This window comes from Tenrec ecaudatus, chromosome 8 (assembly GCF_050624435.1).
Source record: "Tenrec ecaudatus isolate mTenEca1 chromosome 8, mTenEca1.hap1, whole genome shotgun sequence".
Lineage (NCBI taxonomy): Eukaryota > Metazoa > Chordata > Mammalia > Afrosoricida > Tenrecidae > Tenrec > Tenrec ecaudatus.
In genome coordinates, this window is record NC_134537.1 from 134252388 (window position 1) to 134273924 (window position 21537).

Below are 21537 nucleotides of genomic sequence, written 5' to 3' on the forward strand. Positions count from 1 at the left end.
TAATAGCAATAATCTATGAATAGGTATGCACATACATAAACAGGCAAGTGAAACAGGGATGGGAAAGTAGTGAGACTAGACCTATGAATGTGTGTGTGAGTGTGTGTATGTGTGTGGTTAGAGGGAACATTAAAACACACGTATTGATATGTACTGAAATATAGCAAAAAATGCAGCAGAGCATAGAGTGCACAGTATGCCCTGAGAGAATGACTCACTGGGGAAGGGGATCCAGGACTACAACCAGAGCAGGGGTTGGCAAACATTTGAGATGGAATAGACAATCTTGCCCCTCACAATAATGTAAAAATTATTCAAAAATCATCAATGTTTTTACAAACAAATGAAATCACCATTATTGGAATAATAGCCTTGAACATTTTTCAATTTTACTTCAGTGCCACATGTATGTCTCAAAAGAGTCACATATGGCTCAAGAGCTGCAGTTTGCTGTCCAGGTCAGGAGGGCCCCACTGTCATCCGCTTCCCGCAGTCTGAAAATGCGATCTTCTACAAGCTACCTTGGTGACGACAAAAGGGATGTTAAACGTTTCTGAGTGGTTATCAAAGGTTCAGACTTTGGTTTATTCTCTCTGGAGTAGTGAAAGATGAAGAAAAATCCAATCAGTTAGTAATGAATGACAACTGTCATACAGAGATTCACCACAATATTGGCGACTCTGTAATAGGTTAGAAAAACTCGAAGAATACCTATGGCCGTCTCGACTGTATAAAGCTGATGTGCTTTCTTTTCATCGTCTACGCTAGGATTACAGAGTGAACATCTTCCTTCGTCAGAAATGGAATGACCCTCGCCTTGCATACAGTGAATACCCCGACGATTCTTTGGACTTAGACCCTTCCATGCTGGATGCCATTTGGAAGCCTGACTTATTCTTTGCCAACGAGAAAGGTGCCAATTTCCACGAAGTCACCACAGACAACAAATTGCTAAGAATCTTCAAAAATGGAAATGTTCTCTATTCAATAAGGTGAGTGTTCAACTTCAGCTCATGAATGCAGTGAAACAGTGGTTTTCATGAATATTATCATTATTATTCATTTGCCCTTTTGGGGAAAGTGTAGAAGTTTATCAGCAAGGACTGTAGTAGTTCCATTAGATTCTCTGGTACACAATCCTAATATAAAAATGTCTGACAGAGTAATCATTCTGTATTCTTTATAACACAGACCCAAGTTTCAGATCCAGGAATGATTACTGGATATCCACCTTTTTAACAAGTGGGAGATGTGAATGTTAACATTAAACAGGTTGTTACATTGCTTTTAGAAAAAAGCATAGACAGCTGAATTATACTGATTATATTTCATGTATCCATACTCCCTTTAAATATGTATATGTAAATTAATGCTTAGATTTTTCTGATATTGATTTTCACCTGTTTTCTTTGAGTATATATTACATTTTAGATACCTTATAGACCTCCAGCCATTTTTAATTTTAACCATCAAATTTATAAACTTTTAAGACAAGAGGAGAATAAATAAATCTGTGTAAGTATGTTAAACAAGAAAGAAAAAAACATGTTAAGAATCAAAATCTTTATCATGCTTCCTGGCCAAGATTGCTATAATATTTTTTATTAATTTTATATTTCTCAGAACGCAGTTTAGTCTTTAAAAAATAATGCTAAAACACAATTAATTGACCCCAAAGCATATTTACTCTTTCTTGACAGTTGAACTCAAGAAATCATTCAAATCTGACTTTCATAGTCAAAATACATGCAGTTCATTAAACAGGCCCTTAACATTATATACTTTGTGTCAAATCTGAAACAATTTAATATGGAATGAATATCCTAAATTTATCAAAAGTATTTTCTAAATTCAATTGTTAAAAAATGAAACACAACAGAAATCTCATCATAGTTCTTAGTATCAAGAGTGGTTAAAGAGTGTTTGAAGGGGAAAAAGGAAAATGAGCTGATTCCAGGAACCCAAGTGGAAGGTGAATTTTGAGAATGAAGAGGGTAACGAATGTATAAGGGTGCTTTACTCAATTGATGTATGTATGGATTGTGATCAGAGTTGTATGAGCCCCAATAAAATAATTTATTAAAAAAAAGAGTGTTTGAAAAAAGAATAGATTTTCATAGAAAAAGGCAAATGTTTTAAAATGTTACATTACCAGTTAATTATTTAAAAGTATGTTATGGCAGGCTTAGTAGTGAGAGTGTCTTAAGTGTTGTTGCGATATTGAGAGGTCTGTCACTGGTAGTGCAAATATCTGCAGGATTACTCAAGGGGATTGATTTCAGCATCATTTCCAGACTAAGAACAGACTATGCAAAGGGATAGGCTGTCTAGTTCTGAAGGATTACCTACTGAAAATCTGATGACTCCAAACCAGACACACTCCTGTGAAATAAATTCTCTGGCATACTAAAAACTTTATGAATGACAGCAGAGACAATGTCACATGATGAGGTCCTCAAGTTAGAAGCACTCGAAATGTAACTGTGAACGAAGTGCCTTTTTCAGGTCGGGTAGACTCTAATGACTTGGATGGAGTTAAAAATTCAAGACCTCCACTAATTTGAGCAGCCCCCAAATTAGAAAAGAGTAGCTGCAAACATATTAAGAATAAGGAATTGTAGGAAGCAGGGACCCAGGAATCCTGGGAAGTTGTCAAAAATGAAGTGGACTGCATACAGATCATTGTCCTGGATATTAGGGAACCGAAAAGACTTGGTATTGGCCATGTTGCATGCATTCATGTGAAAGTTAGACATGGAAAGAAGAGCAGAGAAGACTAGATGGGTTTGGATTGTGGAGCTGGTGAAGAATACTGAAAGTACCATGGACTGCCAAAAGCACAAACCAATCTGTCTTGGAAGAAGTACAGCCAGGGGCCTCTTTCCAGGCAGCAATGGCAAGACTGCTCGTAGATATTTGCACATTATTGGAGGAGAACATGATTCTTGATAAACTATTTGTTAGTGTGCCATTGAGTTGATTTTGAAGATAACAACCCTATGCACAACAGAAGAAAACACTGCCCAGTCTTTTGCCATCCACGTAACTATTTTTATGCTTAAACCCATTGTTCCAGCTACTATGTTAGTTGATCTTGTTGAGAGCCTGCCTCCTTTGCACTGCCCCTGTACTTAGCAAGCATAATGTCCTTTTCCAGGGACTGGTCTCCCCTGACGAGTCCAAAGGATGTAAGATGAAGTCTTACTATCTGTGTTAGGCCTGGTTGACTAGAGAAACAAATCCAGCGACACTCATATGTGCCAGAAAGAGCTTAATATCAAGAAGTAACTAAAATTGAGGAAACATTCCAGCCCAGTCCATAAGTCCCTCTTCAGACTTAAGCAGTCATATGCAATGATGCAGAATTCAGGAATATCATAGGCTGGTGGGTGCAAAGTTGTGTGGATCCAAGGGCGGTGGTAATATCACAGGGCTCAGGAAGCTCTTAGAATGATCCACAGTGGGAAGGTGAAGGCAAAGAGAATAGGGGAGGTTCCTAAAGCCCTACGTATAAGAAGACCACACCCACAAAGAGGCACCATCAGGCTGTGACCTTATTGATAGGTTGAATACCGCCCCTACATTTTGATATATCTTCAATTTGATATGAAATTGTGTTAACTATCACACAATCCTTTTCTCCAATGACACCCTGGCTGTACTTTTACCAAGATAGACTTGTCCTTTTGTTATTTCAGACTTGTCTCATGGTATTTCAATATTAAATATTCTTTGCAAGCCACCCAAGACAAATTAAGCAATCTTCAGTCTACCTTATTCAATATCAACTTTCACATACATATGAGGCCACTGAAAATACCATGGTTTGGGTTAGGTGCATCTGACTCTCATCATAATATCCCTGCATTTTAATATCTAAAGGGGTCTTTGGCAGCAGATCTACCCAATGCCACACATCTTTTGATCGCTTGGCTGCTGCTTTCATGAGCATTGATTATGGATCCAAGCAAGACAAAATCCTTCACTTCAATTTTTTCTCCATTTATCCTGTTACTTATTGACCCTGTTGGAAAGATTTTGATCTATTTTACATTGAAACCTAATTCATACTCAAGAATACAATCCTTGATGTTTATCAGCAAGTGTTTCAAGTCCTTCTCACTTTAAGCAAGCAAGGCTGTGTCATCTGTCTATGTTAGGTTGCTAATAGACCTACCTGCCATCCTGATCCCACATTCTTCACAAAATCTAGCATCACTGATTATTTGCTCAACATACAGACTGAATAAGCAAGGTGAGCGTATACAACCCTGATGCACACCTTTCCCAATTTTAAACCATGCAGAATTTTTTGTTCTGTTTGGACGATTGTCTCTTGAGCCTTGTAAAAGTTCTGCAGGAGCACATGAAATGTTCTGGAATTCCCTTTCTTCTGGAGGTTATTCATAGTTTTTGTTTGTTTATTTGTTTTTTTTTTATGATCCAAACAGCTGAATGCTTTGGCATAGTCAATAAAACACTAGTAAACTTTCAGATACACTTGTTTGAGTCAAGATGCACCTGACATCTGAAAAGATACTCTACGTTCCACATCCTCTTCTGGGTCCAGTCTGAAGCTTCAATAGCTCCCTGCCAAGGCACTGTTGCGACCATTGATGGATGACTTTCAACAAAATTTTACTTGCATGTTATATCAATGATGTTGTTCTATAATTGGGCATTCTGTTGGGTCATCTTTCTATGAAATGGTACAAATATGATCTCTTTCAGTCAGTTGGCCAACCAGCTGTCTTCCAAATTTTCTGGCCAAGGAAACACTTCTTGCACTTTGCCGGCTTGTTGAAACAATTCAATTGGTATTCTATCAATTCTGGACTCTTGTTATTGACTCATTATTCCAGTGTAGCTCGAACTCCTTCCTTTAGTACTATTGGCTCTTGCTTATATGCTTCCCCTCGAAATGGTTGAATATTGACTGCCCCTTTTTGATAAAATGTCTATGTGTATTCTTTCCATCTTCTTTTGAGGCTTCCTGGAACATTCAATATTTTGTCCATAGAATATTTCAATATTGCAACTCAATGCTCGAACTTTCTGTAATTTTTCACTAAGGCTGACCATGGTGTTCATTTTGGTTATCTAACTCTAGGTCTTGCGTATTTCATTATTCGACTTTGTCTTCTTGCACTGCCCTTTGAAAATTTCTGTTCAGCCGTTTGATTTTATCCTTTCTTCCCTTTGTCTTAGCTACCCTACGATGAAACGCAAGTTTCAGTCTCTTCTGAGAGCCACTTTATACTTTCTTTTCTTTCCTTTTAATGACCTTTTTATTTTTAGTGAATGATGGTCTTGGTGTCCTCCCACAGCTCATCGGGTTTTCTGTCACTAGTGTTCTAGGTAACATGTCTGTTCTTGAAGTGATCTTGCAATCTCAATGGGATAGACTTGATGAGGTAGTAGTTACACACGGGATTGCTAATTTCAAGGTCAGCAATCCTGCAACCCTGTGGAGGCTTTCTACTCTAGTACTTAGTCTTAGAAATCCACAGGGGCACTGCCTGATGTAGTCAATATGAAACAGAATTGACCTGATGGCACAGAGTTTAGTTTTTGCTTCTTGTAATTTTCTTTCGTTTCAAATTGAACTCACCATATGAGCAATTGATGGTCTGTACTACAGTCAGCCCCTGGCCTGGTTTTAGATGCTGATATTGAGTTCTCCATGGTCTCGTCCCACAGATGTAGTCAATTTGATTTGTGTGTTCAATCCAAAGATGTCCATGTGTGCAGCTGCCATTATATTGTTGAAGAAGGTATTTGTTATAATCAGGTTGTTGGTCTTGCAAAATTCTATCATGTGACCTCCACTTTGGTTTGTTTCACTAGGACCCTATATTCAAACTACTGCTCCTTCCACTTTGAATTTCCTTGAAGATACATAGTCATAATCCTATTTTAGATGGAATTGTATTTCAAGATTGAGCTTGAAATGTCTTTTTTTTAAATCACTCTTTTCTCCTCTTCAAGCTTTGTGTGTGTGTGTGCATTATAGAAAAATGAAAAAAAAGAGCAAAAACCAAAGAACACTAAAGGCATTCAGAATCATTTTGATGATTTGATAGCTACAATGTGACATGTCTTTCTACAGCAGCGGTTCTCAACCGATAGGTTGTGACCCCTTTTGAGGGTCAAACGACCCTTTCACAGGGGTTACCAGATTCATAACAGTAGAAATTTTAAAGTCATGAAGTAGCAACAAAAATAATTTTGTGGTTGGGGGTGACCACAACATGAGGAACTGTATTAAAGGGTTGTAGTATTAGGAAGGTTGAGACCCAGTCTTCTACAGCGTATGTATGTAGAAAAATGATTGAGCACTCAATTTTAGGTGGTTGAGGTCACGCAGCATGGATTCATGCATTTGTTTCCCCCTCACATTATGGGTATTTTCCAATCCAAGGCCCCTTTTGACAATGCATGCAAAGCTATGCCCTTGACGGAGTTCTTAGTGGCACAGCAAATCATGTCACAGTTCTCATTCTAAATGACCCATATCAGGCCTTCTAGCTCACTGGTGCCTACGAGCTGGATCTTGATGCATTCCCCTTCATTTTTGAAAACTTCCATTTTTCTAGGTTCAGACATCATGCATTCGAAGTGTCGATTTTTAGTAGATTTTTGCAGTTGTTTGAGTTGTGCCTATCAGCAAAAGAAGATCCCAAATGCCCCAATTCTCTCAGGCGTCACATTGACATCTCGACCATCAACTCAACCTTGAGAAAGCAGCTCCTCATCAGTCACATTCGGCTTGCCTTCCACTCCAACAGGCACATCCCTTGGCAATCTCACCCCAAGTGTTCTGTTTCCGTACCCCAGGTCTTCAGTACCTAATGCTGTTTTGAGGTTCCCAAGGTTTTCAAGGGCTCCTTCCTCTGAAGTGGACAGCTGATTCCTTTCTGATCCTTGGGTGTGAATCCGTACACTCCACTGAAACCTGCTCATTGTGCATGGCTCTGCTGGCATTGGAAATACGGAGGACGGAGTAAAGGGAACACACAAGCCATCACAGTACCACGCAGTGGCAGTAGAGTAGAGGGCAAGTGAAAAGATGAAAGGCTCTTGTGTTAGGTCAGGTTTTCTAATAAAAAAAATCTAGTGACATCTATGTTTATGATATAGCTTTATTTCAAGAAATAATCTTAGGTCAGAAAGACAGCCTACCACAACTCAAGTTCATAAATTCAGTGCAAGCCAGAGCACCCGGCAGCCTCCCAGAGCTGCAGGCTGATCACAGAGAACAGTAGGGCATGAGGCAGGAACAGTGGTGTATTTTTGCATGAATCCAACGTTATTAGAAACATGGCAGGCCCTCCAAAGTTTGAGTTCCATATATTATGCCTACTTTCATATTTTTCCCATTTCATGCAAACAAATCTTTATATTCCACTCTCTATTCCACAGTACGGTGACAGTGTCTTTCAATTTGGGATAGGGTGGGGTTGTGACTATATGTTTGATAATCTTCAATGGTTAAGTCACTAAGAACATATAATATACACTCAGTATGTATATACTAAACAACAGAATTTCAAAATTTCTAAAGCAAAACTGATGCAATTAAAAGGAGAAAAGGATAAATCTAAAACTACAACCATGGACTTCAGCTGTCTCTCAATAATTGATAGAGTGATGAAACAGGGAGACTCATCAATAGAAAAATTCAACAACACTATCAACAATCAAGATCCAATAAAAATTTGTAGAGTGTAAATATATACTCTGTTCAATTGTACACAGAAAATATACCAAGACAAACCACATTCTAAGTCAAAAGATAAACTTTAAAAATTGAAATGATTTTAAAGGATATAAAGTGTATTTTATTAATCATTCTTGTTTAATCACTAAAGATCAAACAATATTTTCATTAAAAAGAATTAGAAAAATCCACTTACTGGGAACTAAGCAAAATTGTTCTAAATGATCAATGGGTCTAAGAAGATTGTCCAGATAAAGTACATAATATTAAATGAAAATTAAAATAAAGTATGTAAACTTGAGGGACAATTATAAAGGAGTCTGAGGGGAATTTTCGTAGCACTAAATACATACATTAGAATTGTATGAAAAAGTCCCAAGTCAAAATTTAAGATCCTTTCAAAAACTTAGACGGGGGTTGAGGGTGGAAAATGTAACAAAACAAAAGTAAGAAAAAGAACAGAAAAACAATAATAAAAATCATAGTTAAAGAACTGAAATTTGAAAATTGGGAATGTCAATGAAGCAAAAATCTGGTCCTTTAAAAATATTAAGATGAGCCAGTCAGGGTGCAGGGTAGCAATGCTGAAACATATAACTTTCTTCTAGTTCTTAAATGCTCCCCCACCTCCCCACTATCATGATCCCAATTCTACCTTACAAATCTGGCTAGACCAGAGGATGTACATAGGCACAGATAGCAATTGGAAACATGGAATCCAGGACAGATGACTCCTCCAGGACCAGTGGTGAGAGTGGCGATGACTGGAGGGTGGAGAGAATGTGGGGTAGAAAGGGGGAACTGATTACAAGAATCTACATTTGGCATCCTCCCTGGGGGAGGGACAGCAGAGAAGAAGGCATGGGGAGACGTCAGGGAAATATATGACAAAATAATAATAATTTATGAATTATGAAGGGTTAATGAGGTAGGGGGCAGTGGGGAGGGAGGGGAAAATGAACAGCCGATATTAAGAGCTCAAGTAGAAGGCAGATGTTTTGAGAATGATGATGGCAACAAATCTACATATGTGCTTGACACAATGCATGTATGTATGGATTGTGATAAGAATTATATGAGCCCCCAATAAAATGATTTAAAATATTAATAAAATGAACACATTTCTAACATGACTTAAGAAGAAAATAGAAATCTCTAGTATCAGAAATGAGACAGACGGTATCACTATATGCCTTTAAGACACCAACTGGAAAATGTAAGAATGCTTTGAGTTTGACAATTTAGACAAAATGGACCAATTCTAAAAGGGGGGGAAACCAGGAAACATCCATCAACTATTAACTGGATTACCTGGATAACCTTAAAAATATTTGAAGATGCCTGAGTATTCAGTGGGTAAGCCCAGCTACTATACTGGTTATAACTCACCAACCCCTTGGTGGGAGACAGAAAATCTGCTTCCGTAAAGAGTCACAGTCTAGGAAATCCTAGGGAGCAGTTCTACTCTAGACAGGGTTTCTATGAGTCAAAGAAGAACTAGATAGCAATATTTTTGTTGTTTTGTTTGTGACTCACTATCTAACCAGATGCTGACTTATGGTCTCTGTGTGGATTCAAACTCCCAAGCTTATGGTTAGCAGTCACACGACTTAACCGCCCAGAGGCTCCCTATCACAGTAAGACAATTGAAGCATCCGTACTAGAAATCTTTTGGCCCAGATGTTGTCATATGAGCATTCTACCAGCTGTTGAAGAATTAATATCGATTCTAAACAATCTTTTTCAGACATTAGAAGACAAAACTTTTTAATGTACTTTATGAACCAATAGTATACTCTCATATATAAAATCAGTGCAACGAAGGACAAGTCACATGATTATAAAAGTAATACAGAAAAACATTTGACCACACTTGATAAGCATGTTAACTATCAAATAAATGGCTAAGAAATGCTCAACTTGGAAAGACTCAACACACAGGCACAAAACTATACTTATACAGCGAACACTATAATCTTTCTCCCTCTCCCCCACCCCTGTTATCGGGAGGAAGTTGAGGTTATCTATTCTCCCTTTTCATATTGAAGGCAGAGCCTACTGTTCCATCCAGAGTAATAAGCACAGTTATGAAAATCAGAAAAGAATAAAATTATCCCAATTTGCAGATAATAAGCTTTAAAAAAAAACACACGCAAAAACTTCCCTGTCATTGAGACTATACTGACTCATAGTGCCCCTATAGGTCAGGGTAAAACTGCCCTGGTGAATTTCCAAGACTGTAACATTATGACAGAATAAAGACCAATCTTTCTTCTGTAGAGCGGCAGACCTTGGGGACTGCAGCCCAATGTATAACTGCCACTATAGTATTTTATTCAATGAAAATCACATAACATTATCAAAAAGAAAATTTCTGGAATGAATAGATGAACTTATCAATGTTGCAAAGTACAAGATAAACAGACAAAAGTAAACTGCTTTATCACATGCTAGCAAAGATATGGACTCTGACATTGAAAACACAGTACCTACCATTTAAAATTGGTTAAACTCCACTTAAATGCAATACAACAAAGCATGTGCAAAACTTTTATATTAAAACCTACACAACATTAATGAACACGAACAAAGGAAAGGTATTCAATAAGCACATATAAAGAAGATACACTGACAATCGCAAACCTCAGATAACAGATGGGCACTCAGCAGTGGCAGTGGCCAAGTCAGCCTTGCTGAGTGGAAGTCTATGTTTCTGCGCACATGCATGACCTCCATCCCTGCCACCATGTCCACTTTGTTCATGTGACCAGTGGGCAATGACAAGAGTGACAGCAGAAAGAAAAGAACTAGTCTCCTCATGTGTGTCTTCCTATCCACTTGATTGTTAAAGTCCTCCTCTTCAGAGGTAACCCTTTGATGAGCATTCACGTGAGACATGATTAGCTTTACTTTCTTGGCCCATTCAGAGAGATCTATCCACATATCTATTCCCCACACCTCCCTGTCACCAATTTTTCAATCATGTTCTTTCCAATTCCCTGACTATCCAGCCAAGCCATTAGCCATAGTCCACGAATCAGTGTACAGTCTCACATCTGTCCATTTCTCCTTCCAGGCAAATGGAATGACCAAGTACACTGCTTGAAGTTCTGCTCAATGGGAGGATTTCCCTTCACCACTGTCCTTTAGGGAGAGCACAGAAAGGGGCTGTAGTGCTGCTGCTGTCCTCTTAGGAGTGAAAGCTGCATATCTTAGAGAACCATCAGTAAAACAGCAGGAATTGTCTGTTCTTCAGTTACATTATCATAAGGCACTCCCTAGGAGGCCATAGGTGCAGACTAGGAAAAGGAAGGTACTGTGTCAGGAGTGGAGACTGTGGGCATTTGAGCCACGTCTTCATGCAGCTTACTTGTGCCTTCACGTTCTGCTCTAGCCCGATCTTGTTTTAACAAGTTCTATTAAACAATGGAGTGTTGCTGTGCATGTCCAACCTTACGACTCTGTGGGTCAGACAATACCTAGTACATGATGGGCAGCTCCAGTCTCATGGTGACTTGGTGGCCCACGGTGAGGTGTTCAGTCTCCACCAAGGCCCAGTAACAGGCCAACAGCTGTTTTTCAAAAGGGGAGTAGTTGTCTGCAAAGGATGGCAGGACTTCACTCCAAAATCTCAATGGTCTGTATGCTGTGATCCACCAATAAGGACCTGCCAAAGACTCCACACTGCATCTCTATCTACAACTGACACCTTTAGCACCATTGGGGCAACTGGATCATATGGCCCCAGTGGCAAAGCAGCTTGCATGGCAGCCTGACCCTGTTGCAGAGCCTTTTCTTGTTCTGTACCCCACTCGAAAATGGAGGCCTTTCAAGTTTCTTGATAAATAAATTGAAGTAGAACACCCAAGTGAGGGATATGCTGCCTCCAAAATCTGAAGAGGCCCTCTAGGCATTGTGCCTCCTGCTTAGTTGTTGGGGGGAGCCTGATGCAATAGCTTATTCTTTATTTAGTAGAAATGTCTCGGCATACCCCGTATCAATGCACCCAGACATTTTATGAGGTGGAGGGTGCATGAATCTTCATTGGGTTTATTTCCCAACACTTAGATATTGTACTGAATCTAGAGTCTTTGATACATCCTTCTTAGTGGGTCCAATCAACATAATGTCCTCAATATAATGGACCAGTGTGACATTTTGTGGAAGACACAGGTGATCAAGATCCCTTCCAACTATATTTTGGCACAGGATGTAAGAATTGATGTACGTCTGGTGGAGAGTTGTGGAAGTGTGTTGGTGCCCCTACCAGCTGAAGGCAAATTGCTTCTGGTGGTCCTTTGAGCTTGGTATTGAGAAGAAGGCATTGGCTAGATCAATAGCTGCATACCAAGTATCAGGAGAAAAATTAATTTGTTCAAGCAATGAAATCACATCTGGAATGGCATTGTAAATGGAGTCACCACATGGTTATATTTATGATAATCCACTGTCATTCTCCAGGATCATCTTCTGTTTGTTTGTTGTTTCTTTTACAAGCCAAATAGGTGAGTTAGATGGGAATGTGATGGGAATCACCACCCCTGCATCCTTCGTCTTTGATGGGGCACTGAGCTCTGAAATCCCTCCAGGAATGTGGTACTGCTTTTGGTTTACTATTTTCCCAGGCAAAAGCAGTCCTAATGGTGTCCACTTGGCCTTTCCTACCACATTAGTCCTTATTCCACCTTTCAGGGAACCAATATGGGGGTTCTACAAGTTATTAAGTATGGCTATTCTAATGATGCATTCTAGAACTGGGGAAATAATGACAGGATGGGTTCAGGGGCCCACTGGACACACCATAAGGCATACCTGAGCTAAAACTCCATTGATAACTTGACCTCCATATGCCCCCACTCTTACTGGCGGGCCTTCAAAACATTTTGGGTTTTCTGAAATTAATGTTCAGACCCTCAAAAGGTGTGATTATTTCCTTTCCCCCAGTGAGCAACAACTTTAGTGAAAGACCGCAGGTCCCTTTGGGGAAGGCTAGAAGAAAGACTAACAGTGTAAACCTTTTTTGACATAGCAGGGTCCTCCTTCAACGGGACATGGCCTCCCCCTCATTCAAGGGGTTGTGGGTCTTTAAACTGGCTCAGGTCTTGGAATTTATTGAGTGGTTATGGCTTTCTGCTGCTCACCTGATCTTGTATTCTTCCATTTGTATAGATCATGTAAATATTTAGTAGGTTTTCCATGTATTTCACTTGTAGGAACACCATGGCTAATAGTCAATGCCATAAGTCCACACGAGACAGGTTGCCTTGATTACTGCAGAAACCTTGCTGTCCATTATGATAACCAGGTCCACCCTGTCTCTGCTGATTCAGCGTTGACACCTGCCCTGTACCATTGCAGGCACATGTCAGATTTCACTTAAGGCAATTCCCACTGTTAATCCTGGTGTACATAAAATAGTAGTCACAGGAGTCTTCAAAGTACCTGGGGCCCACTTCACAGACTTGTTCCTCATTGTTGTGGTGAAGGGTATGTCCTTGGGCACTCCCTATTTTGTTCTATGTGATTATTCTGATAGATCCATTCCAACATATATTTACCTAGGCTTTGGGATGCCTTCTTCTACAGTGTACCAAGGTAGGTCAGCTACCTCAAGTTGGTCTAATCTTGGCCTCTGGCAGCCCATGCTTCAGTGAACCAACCAAATAAACAATTAGATCCTCTCAGCCTCTCTCGCTGGGACATTAAAGCAAGAATCTGTGGTGCTTAGGGACCCCATATCAAGAAACTCATACTGGTCTAGTGTTACATTCCTTGCACAAGTATCCCAAACCCTTAGTAACCATTTCCATGGAGATTCCCCAGGTTTCTGCATGTACGCATTATAAAACACAAGCAGATCTTTATGAGTGTAGCTCACTTCTTCCTGAGTCATCATCTGAGCCTCACCTTTATGAACATTATGAGACTTAATTCTAGTTACAGGTCTAGAGGAAATAATGGGTGGGGGGGTGTTTCCTGGGGGCTCTCAGCAATAGCTTGTAAGGTATCTCCCCCAGGCAAGGCTACAGATGTAGCCCTACCTGGCATTTCAACTTGAGCAGGTTGGTTAATCTGCTCAGGTGTGAGTTGTTTTAATGACCTGACAGTGAACTAATCCCCTCAGGTGGTAGGGTTGGATCTATCGACTGGGTTGGCTCTATCAACTCTAGGGGCTCAATATCCTCCTCTTCTGGATCATCAGCTTTATGTTCCCATCCTATGTTTCAGGGTTCCAATTCGTTTCTATTAATGCCATTACTTTAATATCAGACACTGTTCTAGACCTGCAGTTCAGCTGATGCTGTAATTCAGCTACTTGTATGATGAGACTCAGGATTTGGTTTTCAGCAATGTCAGCTCTGTTACTAGAGGAGAGAGACTCTCCTTTGTAGCACATGCAGAGGCTGTGAGGTCTCTTATTTGGCACTTGAGATGTGCTTCTGAGGTATGAGATTATCCCTTTCCTTGGTCACATTTTCCATGGGAAGGAAGACCAGCCCATGAGCTTCCCTGTACTTCTCATCCTGACAAAACTGCTGGAAGATATCAAACACATGGTCACCCAGAGCCTCTCCTCTCCCCAGCACTTCATCTATTGGTGGTGATACTGAGGATATCAGCTTTGTGACTTCACGCCATGGATTAACACCACCCACTCTAGTAAGAGTGGCAGACTTCCCATGCCTTCAAGGGTAGAGATAGAGTTATCAATGCTGTTAAGCCTAATCAGACTGGAGAGCTAATTTGAGAAACTCATATTTATGATCTTACTTCTCTAGACCACTGCCAGTAACAATTGTGTTAGACAGAGTTTTCTAGAGAAACGCCCCCAGGACACTTATGATTAGATAGCTAGATGATAGATAGAGAGATAGATAGATACAGCATAAAGGAATATAACAGCTAAATAGCCCACACAGCAGTAGAGAGGGCTAAATTCAACTCACTTCCTTGGAACAGTTAATATACGGGAAGTCCTTCCACTCATGAGGGCTGCTGGGTCCAAAGTCAAGGAAGCAGACAGCTGACTCTTCTGTAGGGTAATGCAGGCATTCCGGTCACAGATAGCAAACAGCAGGGTCACCAAGTCACAAGATAACAGGATCTGAAAGTCCCATGCTCAAGCAATGTATACACCAGCAGTGTGCTGAAGCAGGTCTCGAAGGGACCTCAAGCGTTAGCAACACAATCCATGGGTTGACTATCCCCCAGATAGCGTAGCTCACACATTCAGGTAGAGGACTGGTTAAACAAGCCTAACACTGGTCTGATCACCAGAGCAAGAGAGAGGAGAGCGGGGCTTGCCAAGCCAATTATCTTTTTGCCCTACAATCTGTGACCTTATTAATCCCACATGTTCCTATTGACCATGTTGGCACAATTAACCTACCTATCACACCCACTGAGTGGAAGAGATTCATATTTATGCCCATCCCAAAGAAAGGTGTCCTAAGGAATATCCGTGTTATAAACCAATATCATTGATATCATATACAAGTAAAATTTTGCTGAATATCATTCAACAAAGGTTGCAGCAGTACATTGACAGAGAGCTTCCAAAACTTCAGTTTGGATTCAGAAGTGGATGTGGAACAAAGGAATCATTAGTCATGTCAGATGGATCTTGGGTGAAGTCAGAGACTGACACAATGGTGTTTGCTTGTGTTTATTGGATAGGTCAAAGACATTCAATTGTGTGGATAATAACAAACTATGGATAGCCTTGAGGCAGTTGTGAGAATAAAATTAGGGAATACCTCATGGTATAAAATCAGGAAAGGTGTGTGTCAGTGTTGTGTCCTCTCACTACACTTATTCAATCTGAGTGCTGAGCAAATGCTCTGAGAAGCAGAACTATATGAAGAAAAAGGCAGCAACAAGATTGAAGGAAGGCTTATTTACACCCTTCGAGACGCAGATGAACCAGCCTTTCTTGATGGAAATGAGAACTTGCTGATGAAAAGCAAGGATCATGGCCTCAAGTATCGACTGCAATTTATTTTAAAGAAACAAATCCTCACAACTGAATCAAGAGTTAACCTCATGATAAACAGAGAAAAGATTGTCAAGGGTTTCATCTTGTGTGGATCTTCAAGGAATGCTCACAGACGCAGGAGTCAAGGTCAAAAGAGGTGTTTCAATCACCAATGGGCAAATCTGCTGTACAAAGCCTCTTTAAAGTATTCAAAAGCAAGTGTGCTACTTTGAGAACTACGGTGCACCTGACCCAAGCCATAGTATTTCCCATTGTCTCACATGTGTGTAAAAATGGGATACTGAATAAGAAAGACCAAAGAATGGATGCACTTGAATGATGGTGCTGGCAATAAACATGGAAAGTACCACGGACTCCCAAAATAACAAATGCATCTGTCTTGTAAGTACAGCCAAAATGCTCATTAGGGGCAAAGTGGCAAGACTTAATCTCCAAACATTGGGCATGTTATCAGGAGAAACCAGTCCCTGGAAAAGGACATCATGCTTGGTAAAGTAGAGGGCAGTGAAGAAGAGGAAGGCCCTCAACAGAGTGGAGTGGCCCGGAGTTTGCATTTACCGGTACAAACATAGTAATAATCATGAGGCTCCCGCAGCATGGAGCAATGCTTCTTTGTTGTGTACAGAGTCACTGTGAGTTGGCACCGAATTGACACCACATAACAACAAGGATAAGAATCTATGGTATTGGGAAGGTACTGACACAGATAAAGGACCAGAAGATGGAACCAAGAAATATACCAACACAAGTATGCCCTACATATATTTGACAAATATGCAGAGGAAATTCAATATGTAGTAGCATTTCAACAAATAGTTCTGGCGAAATTATATGTATACACATATACCTTTACATGTATCTTAATCATATACCTTTCCAAAATTTAGTTCAAAACTAATCAAAGACATTAATGTCAAACTATAAAGCTTGTAGATAATAATTTGATCATCTGGCTATGCAACAACTTAAGTTCTTAGACTTGACAACTAAAGCATGATTCACACAAAATATAACTGATAAACTGCAACTCATCTTACTAAACGTGTTGCTGGGAGAGAGATACTAAGGGGACAAGAAGAGAAGCAACAGCGTGAGAGCAAATGTGTGCAGTGTAAACCAGGATCTTTCATATAAACCCTTTCCCAACCTCAACCTTAAAATCAAAAAGAGAATTCCAATTAGAAAATTGGCCAATGATACATTTCCCTGAAGAAGATATGCAGATGGTTAAACAAGCATGTAAAAATGTTGAGCATCGTTAGCCATTGGGAAAATGAAGTAATTGCCCTCCTGGTAATTTATTGCAGAGAAATTAAGACTTGTTTTCATACATGCAAAAACAGAAAACCAAAGATGTGCAGTATTCTTCACTCAAAAGCTCACTGCCATCAAGTCCATGTGGACTCCTAGTGACTCACAGGCCAGGGTAGAACTGCCCCTGTGGGTTTCTAAGAACATTAACTGTTTATGGGAATAGAAAGTCTTGTCTTTCTTCCACAGAGTGACTGGCGGTTTCAAACTTTGGAACTTATGGTTAGTGACTCAATGTGCACCTGCTGTTCCACTAGTGTTCCTTTTCCTTACATGATTCTGTACAGGGGCTCTATTGATAATAGCCCCCAAATGGAAATTTCCAGATCCCTGATTGGAAGGTTTTCAGCTATGATGCATCTGTCCTTTAGAAAGCATGCTCTTCAAAAATGGGAAGGAAACACCAATACACTCATTAACTTACATTAATCTCCAGAAAATAATACCGACTGACAAATCTAATGGTTTCATTTACACAATCTTCCTGAAATCACAAAATAATGCAAAGGGAGAATATTATTAGTGGTTCCCCACTGGGTGAAACTAAGTGCAGGGCGTGAGGTATATCTAAGAGTTGCATATCAATCTACAATGATTTTCAAGTAAGAAAGATTTTAATCACCATGAGATGCTGTGTACAGCAATGTGAATATAATTTAATCTGTCATTGTTGTTCACGATGCATTGTTTGTCTAAAACTAGGCATGCATTCCCGTCGATGTAACCTCCAGTGAAGGAGGTATCTGAAACCAAGGGAAAGTATCCGAAAGTCCAGTTACTACATTAGAAACATTGATTCTTTTTCTTTGGAGTTAGTAACTTCTCAGTTACAAAATGAATTTCCTCAAAATACTGAAAATAGAACAGTAACTACCTTATGACCCAGCAATTGCACCTGTAAGAATATACTCAAAATTTGGAAGCAGCTATTGAGAGACTTGGTCACTGCAGCGCTCTCCGCGTTAACCAAAAGGCAGACACAGGTGAGGAAGGCGGTCCAGACGCAGAATGAAACGTGACTCAGACAAGAGCAGAGGTGAGATCTGAGACATGCTGTCGTCAGAGTGGAGCTGGAGGACGCTGTGCTGAGTGGAGTCAGTGAAACCATGTAAGACTTCACATAAATTAAAGCACAAGCCAAATGAACAGACACCAAAATTACCAGTGTTTACCAGGGGCAGACGGGACAGAGAAGGGGGAAGTTATTAAAGGCAGTAGGAAAATTCCATTGATTAAAGACAGGGTTGGACAACTGATTATGGTAATTGCTGTCAAATGATTGTAAAACAGTAAAAAGTTTGAATTGGCAAAAGCTACGTGACAGATATATTTACAACAACAACGAAGACACACATACCCAAACATAGCCGCAGATGCTAATTATGAACAGTCAAAAACCTGGGATCTGACATTTTTTCCTTAGAGGATTAGGGTCATATTTCATGAGATAGCTCATTGAATTGGCCTAATAATACATTTAATGCTTTTGTTCCACTCCTTAGTTCATTGTACAGTGTTTAAGAGCTAAAAGTTTGCAAGAGGCCCTTCACGTCACAATTATTGAAATCTATTCCCCCGGAGCAAAAGAGAAAGAAGGAGACTCAGGAATAGGAAGAGGATGCAAATGTGAGAGACCAATTGCTTCCAAAGACAAAATGTCCTTTTGCTGCAAGACCAGAAAATCTCAAACGGTGACCAGCTACCATTCTTGATCCAAGGATCTATAGAAGACGGCTGATCCAAAGGAGGGAAATGTATGCTGGAGTTTTCAATTCTCATGGACTCCAGACTTCCAGAAGGTTGTGTATGCAACTGTGTGTGCACACGTGTGTGTGTAAAAATACACATAATTTTAACTTGTACAATAAATTTGTAAGGGTACACAATAATTTCATTATAATTAACTGTGGAAGGAAAAGTAGAATTTGAACAGAATTATCTTGTAGTATATTAAGTTTATGTTGTTTGAGTATTTCAAAATGAATATGTATTATATAGGAATTCAAGACATATATTTAGGGAGCAGAGGCTCTTAACCTGAGAGTATAATACATGCGTCTTCTGTGTTGGAGCTCCGCAGAAATGCATAAGGTGCCACCACTGCAGAAAGCTTTTGGGTGGCACAAATTTTAAAAGTATATCACTCAGTAACATATAATAATCATTTTGAAAATATCAACTACCCTATATGCCCTTATTAATGTTTTGGAGCTGCAATGTCAAAGGAAAGATCATATTACTAAGAATTTTTTTATACCATTGAACTTAAAAGAATATAAAAGCAGAGCTACTATTGTGAAGCATACTTCCTAAAAGTAATGTGGTGGCAGCAAATCTGAAAGAACACAGCAAACTATCCTGAAAACCAGACAGAGAGTATATATGTTTTAATATTTTTATTTAGTTAGTAGTCTTGAAAATATGTACCACAGGACATACATCAGTTCAACAGTTTCTACATACACATTTTAATGCCATGATTACATTCTTCAAGTTGTCAACCATGTTCATCCTCCTTTTCCAATATGCACTCACTGCCCCTAAGCTTCCTTTTTGACCTTTCACATTGTGGTTGCTATTTTGTCCCATAGAAAGGATTATTTTGAAAAACATGATGCTCAATACAGATATTATTGACTAATTAAGTTAAACTACTGTTTAGCTCAAAATTTTTTCCAGGGACACATTTGTTTAAATGTTTCAAGATTATCTCTGAGGTTCTTCCAGCCTTACTAATTCCCTAAATACTGAATTGCATGATAATTTGAAATTTAGTTCTGCATTTGCATCCTTCTGATCAGGATTCCTTTATAGAGGCGTTGATCATTTGCAGTTGTTGCCTACGCACCCACCACTTCTAGTCTCACGGCAATGGAAGCAGTTATTTATGGACGCCATTAGCCACACATTCTGTTCCTTCCTCCCACTCCTGATGTTTCACTTCCTCTGTTGCTTCAAGTGACTAGAGACCAACTGTTGTGACTAGGATTCCTTCTTGCAAGCACTCAAGGTCCCAATTAGTATTTGTGGTAGTCTGGGTAGACTAGAAAACCTAATTCCCAGAAATTCATGTGTATATATGAGAGAGTTCTATATAAAGGGTAAGTGCACATTAAGAAAATATTCCAACCTAGTGTTGCCCAAGTCCACAAGTCCGACATTAACCCGTATGTCCAACATCGATCTACAAAGTCCTCCTCCATCTCACAAAATACACGCAATGCCGCCGACTGCAGGAGGAAAGCTCAATCAGTGAGTGTGTCAGCATCTCAGTGCTGGCAGGGGTCTCCACACGGCTGCTCCAGCACCCAGGCCTGCATTGGAGTAGGTCCATGTGGATTCTTCTCAGGGATGTCTTGCAGGAAGTCAGTCTTGCAGGCTGAAGCAGGGAACTGGCTAAGGCAATTTCACCCTGGTGCGACCATCACAAAGCAAGAGACCTGAGATCTAGAAAGACGAGACTCACGGAGCCATTTATCCCTCCACCCTTCAATTAATCCCACATGTGTTTATCAGTCAAGTTGGTGCAATAAACCTTAACTATCGCAGTATGCTATGGACGAGGAGGTAATACAGAAGACTAACAATTGTATTAGGTCAACTAACTAGGATAATCCTTGAAACCCTCCCCCTAAAACCAGAAAAACAACAAAAACAAACCCCAAATAAACAAACCTCATGAAGTATTTGTTTATGCTTAAGCAGCCTCAACACTATCTGTGCTGGTATTTATAAAAAATATATATCGCACACTGGCCAGTGCAGCTTTTTGAGGTATCTAATTACTGACCTCAATTATGTAACTGGGCACATTCTTCCTCTTGCACCTTTGGGTGGCATTCTTTACCCCAAAAGTGCAGAAGCCGAAGACCACAGCTCTGCTAAAACCCTGATTTGCTTCAATTCCAGCGAAGCATAATAAAGAATCTTAAAGGTCATCTATTAGATGAAAAAGCTAAGTAACTTCCACAGGATTAATGAGCCCTGCTTGTCAAGTCCTTTGGAAATACTCAAGCATCTTCAGCCAGGACGCGGATGGGGGTGGAGAATAATGAAGCTATGTGTCTTTCAAGTGTCACATCCATTAAGAAATCTCCAAATTAAAAAAACATATTTTATCGAAGTAGATCATAATCCTGCCATGCATCGTTATGTCTTTTTCTTGTTCCCCGCAAGGACACATTCTGGTGAAGCAGGTGTTGTTTCGCAGTGCACTCCGCTCCTGGATTTTGTTTGCCGAATCCTGGCTGACACGATCAAAGACTACATTCATTTTCTGTGTGTTGTTTCTGGACATTTCACAGGACTTTGAAATCTCTGAATCAAACACTTTCTTTGTTAACAAACTTTGTGCTAGAAGAAAATCCTGTTCTATTTACAAATGGCGCATCTGTGGGAGTTCTGGAAAGCTCTAGTGATTTTCCTTTTTTTTTTTTTTTTTTAAGGAGAATGTTCTGGCCAGTGTGATCTCGTGAGCACACACAGTGGTCTGTTTTCAATCCCCATAAAA

The 21537-nt window shown here is 39.8% G+C and overlaps 1 protein-coding gene across 2 annotated transcripts in view; it reads left to right on the forward strand.

Moving 5' to 3' along the window:
- GLRA3 (glycine receptor alpha 3) overlaps positions 1-21537 on the forward strand; it is a 184322-nt gene that overhangs the window by 73480 nt on the left and 89305 nt on the right. For both annotated transcript variants that reach the window (XM_075555791.1, XM_075555790.1), the window contains exon 4: positions 769-992. In XM_075555791.1, coding sequence (XP_075411906.1) covers positions 769-992 — 224 coding nt within the window. The remainder of the gene's footprint in view (positions 1-768; positions 993-21537) is intronic.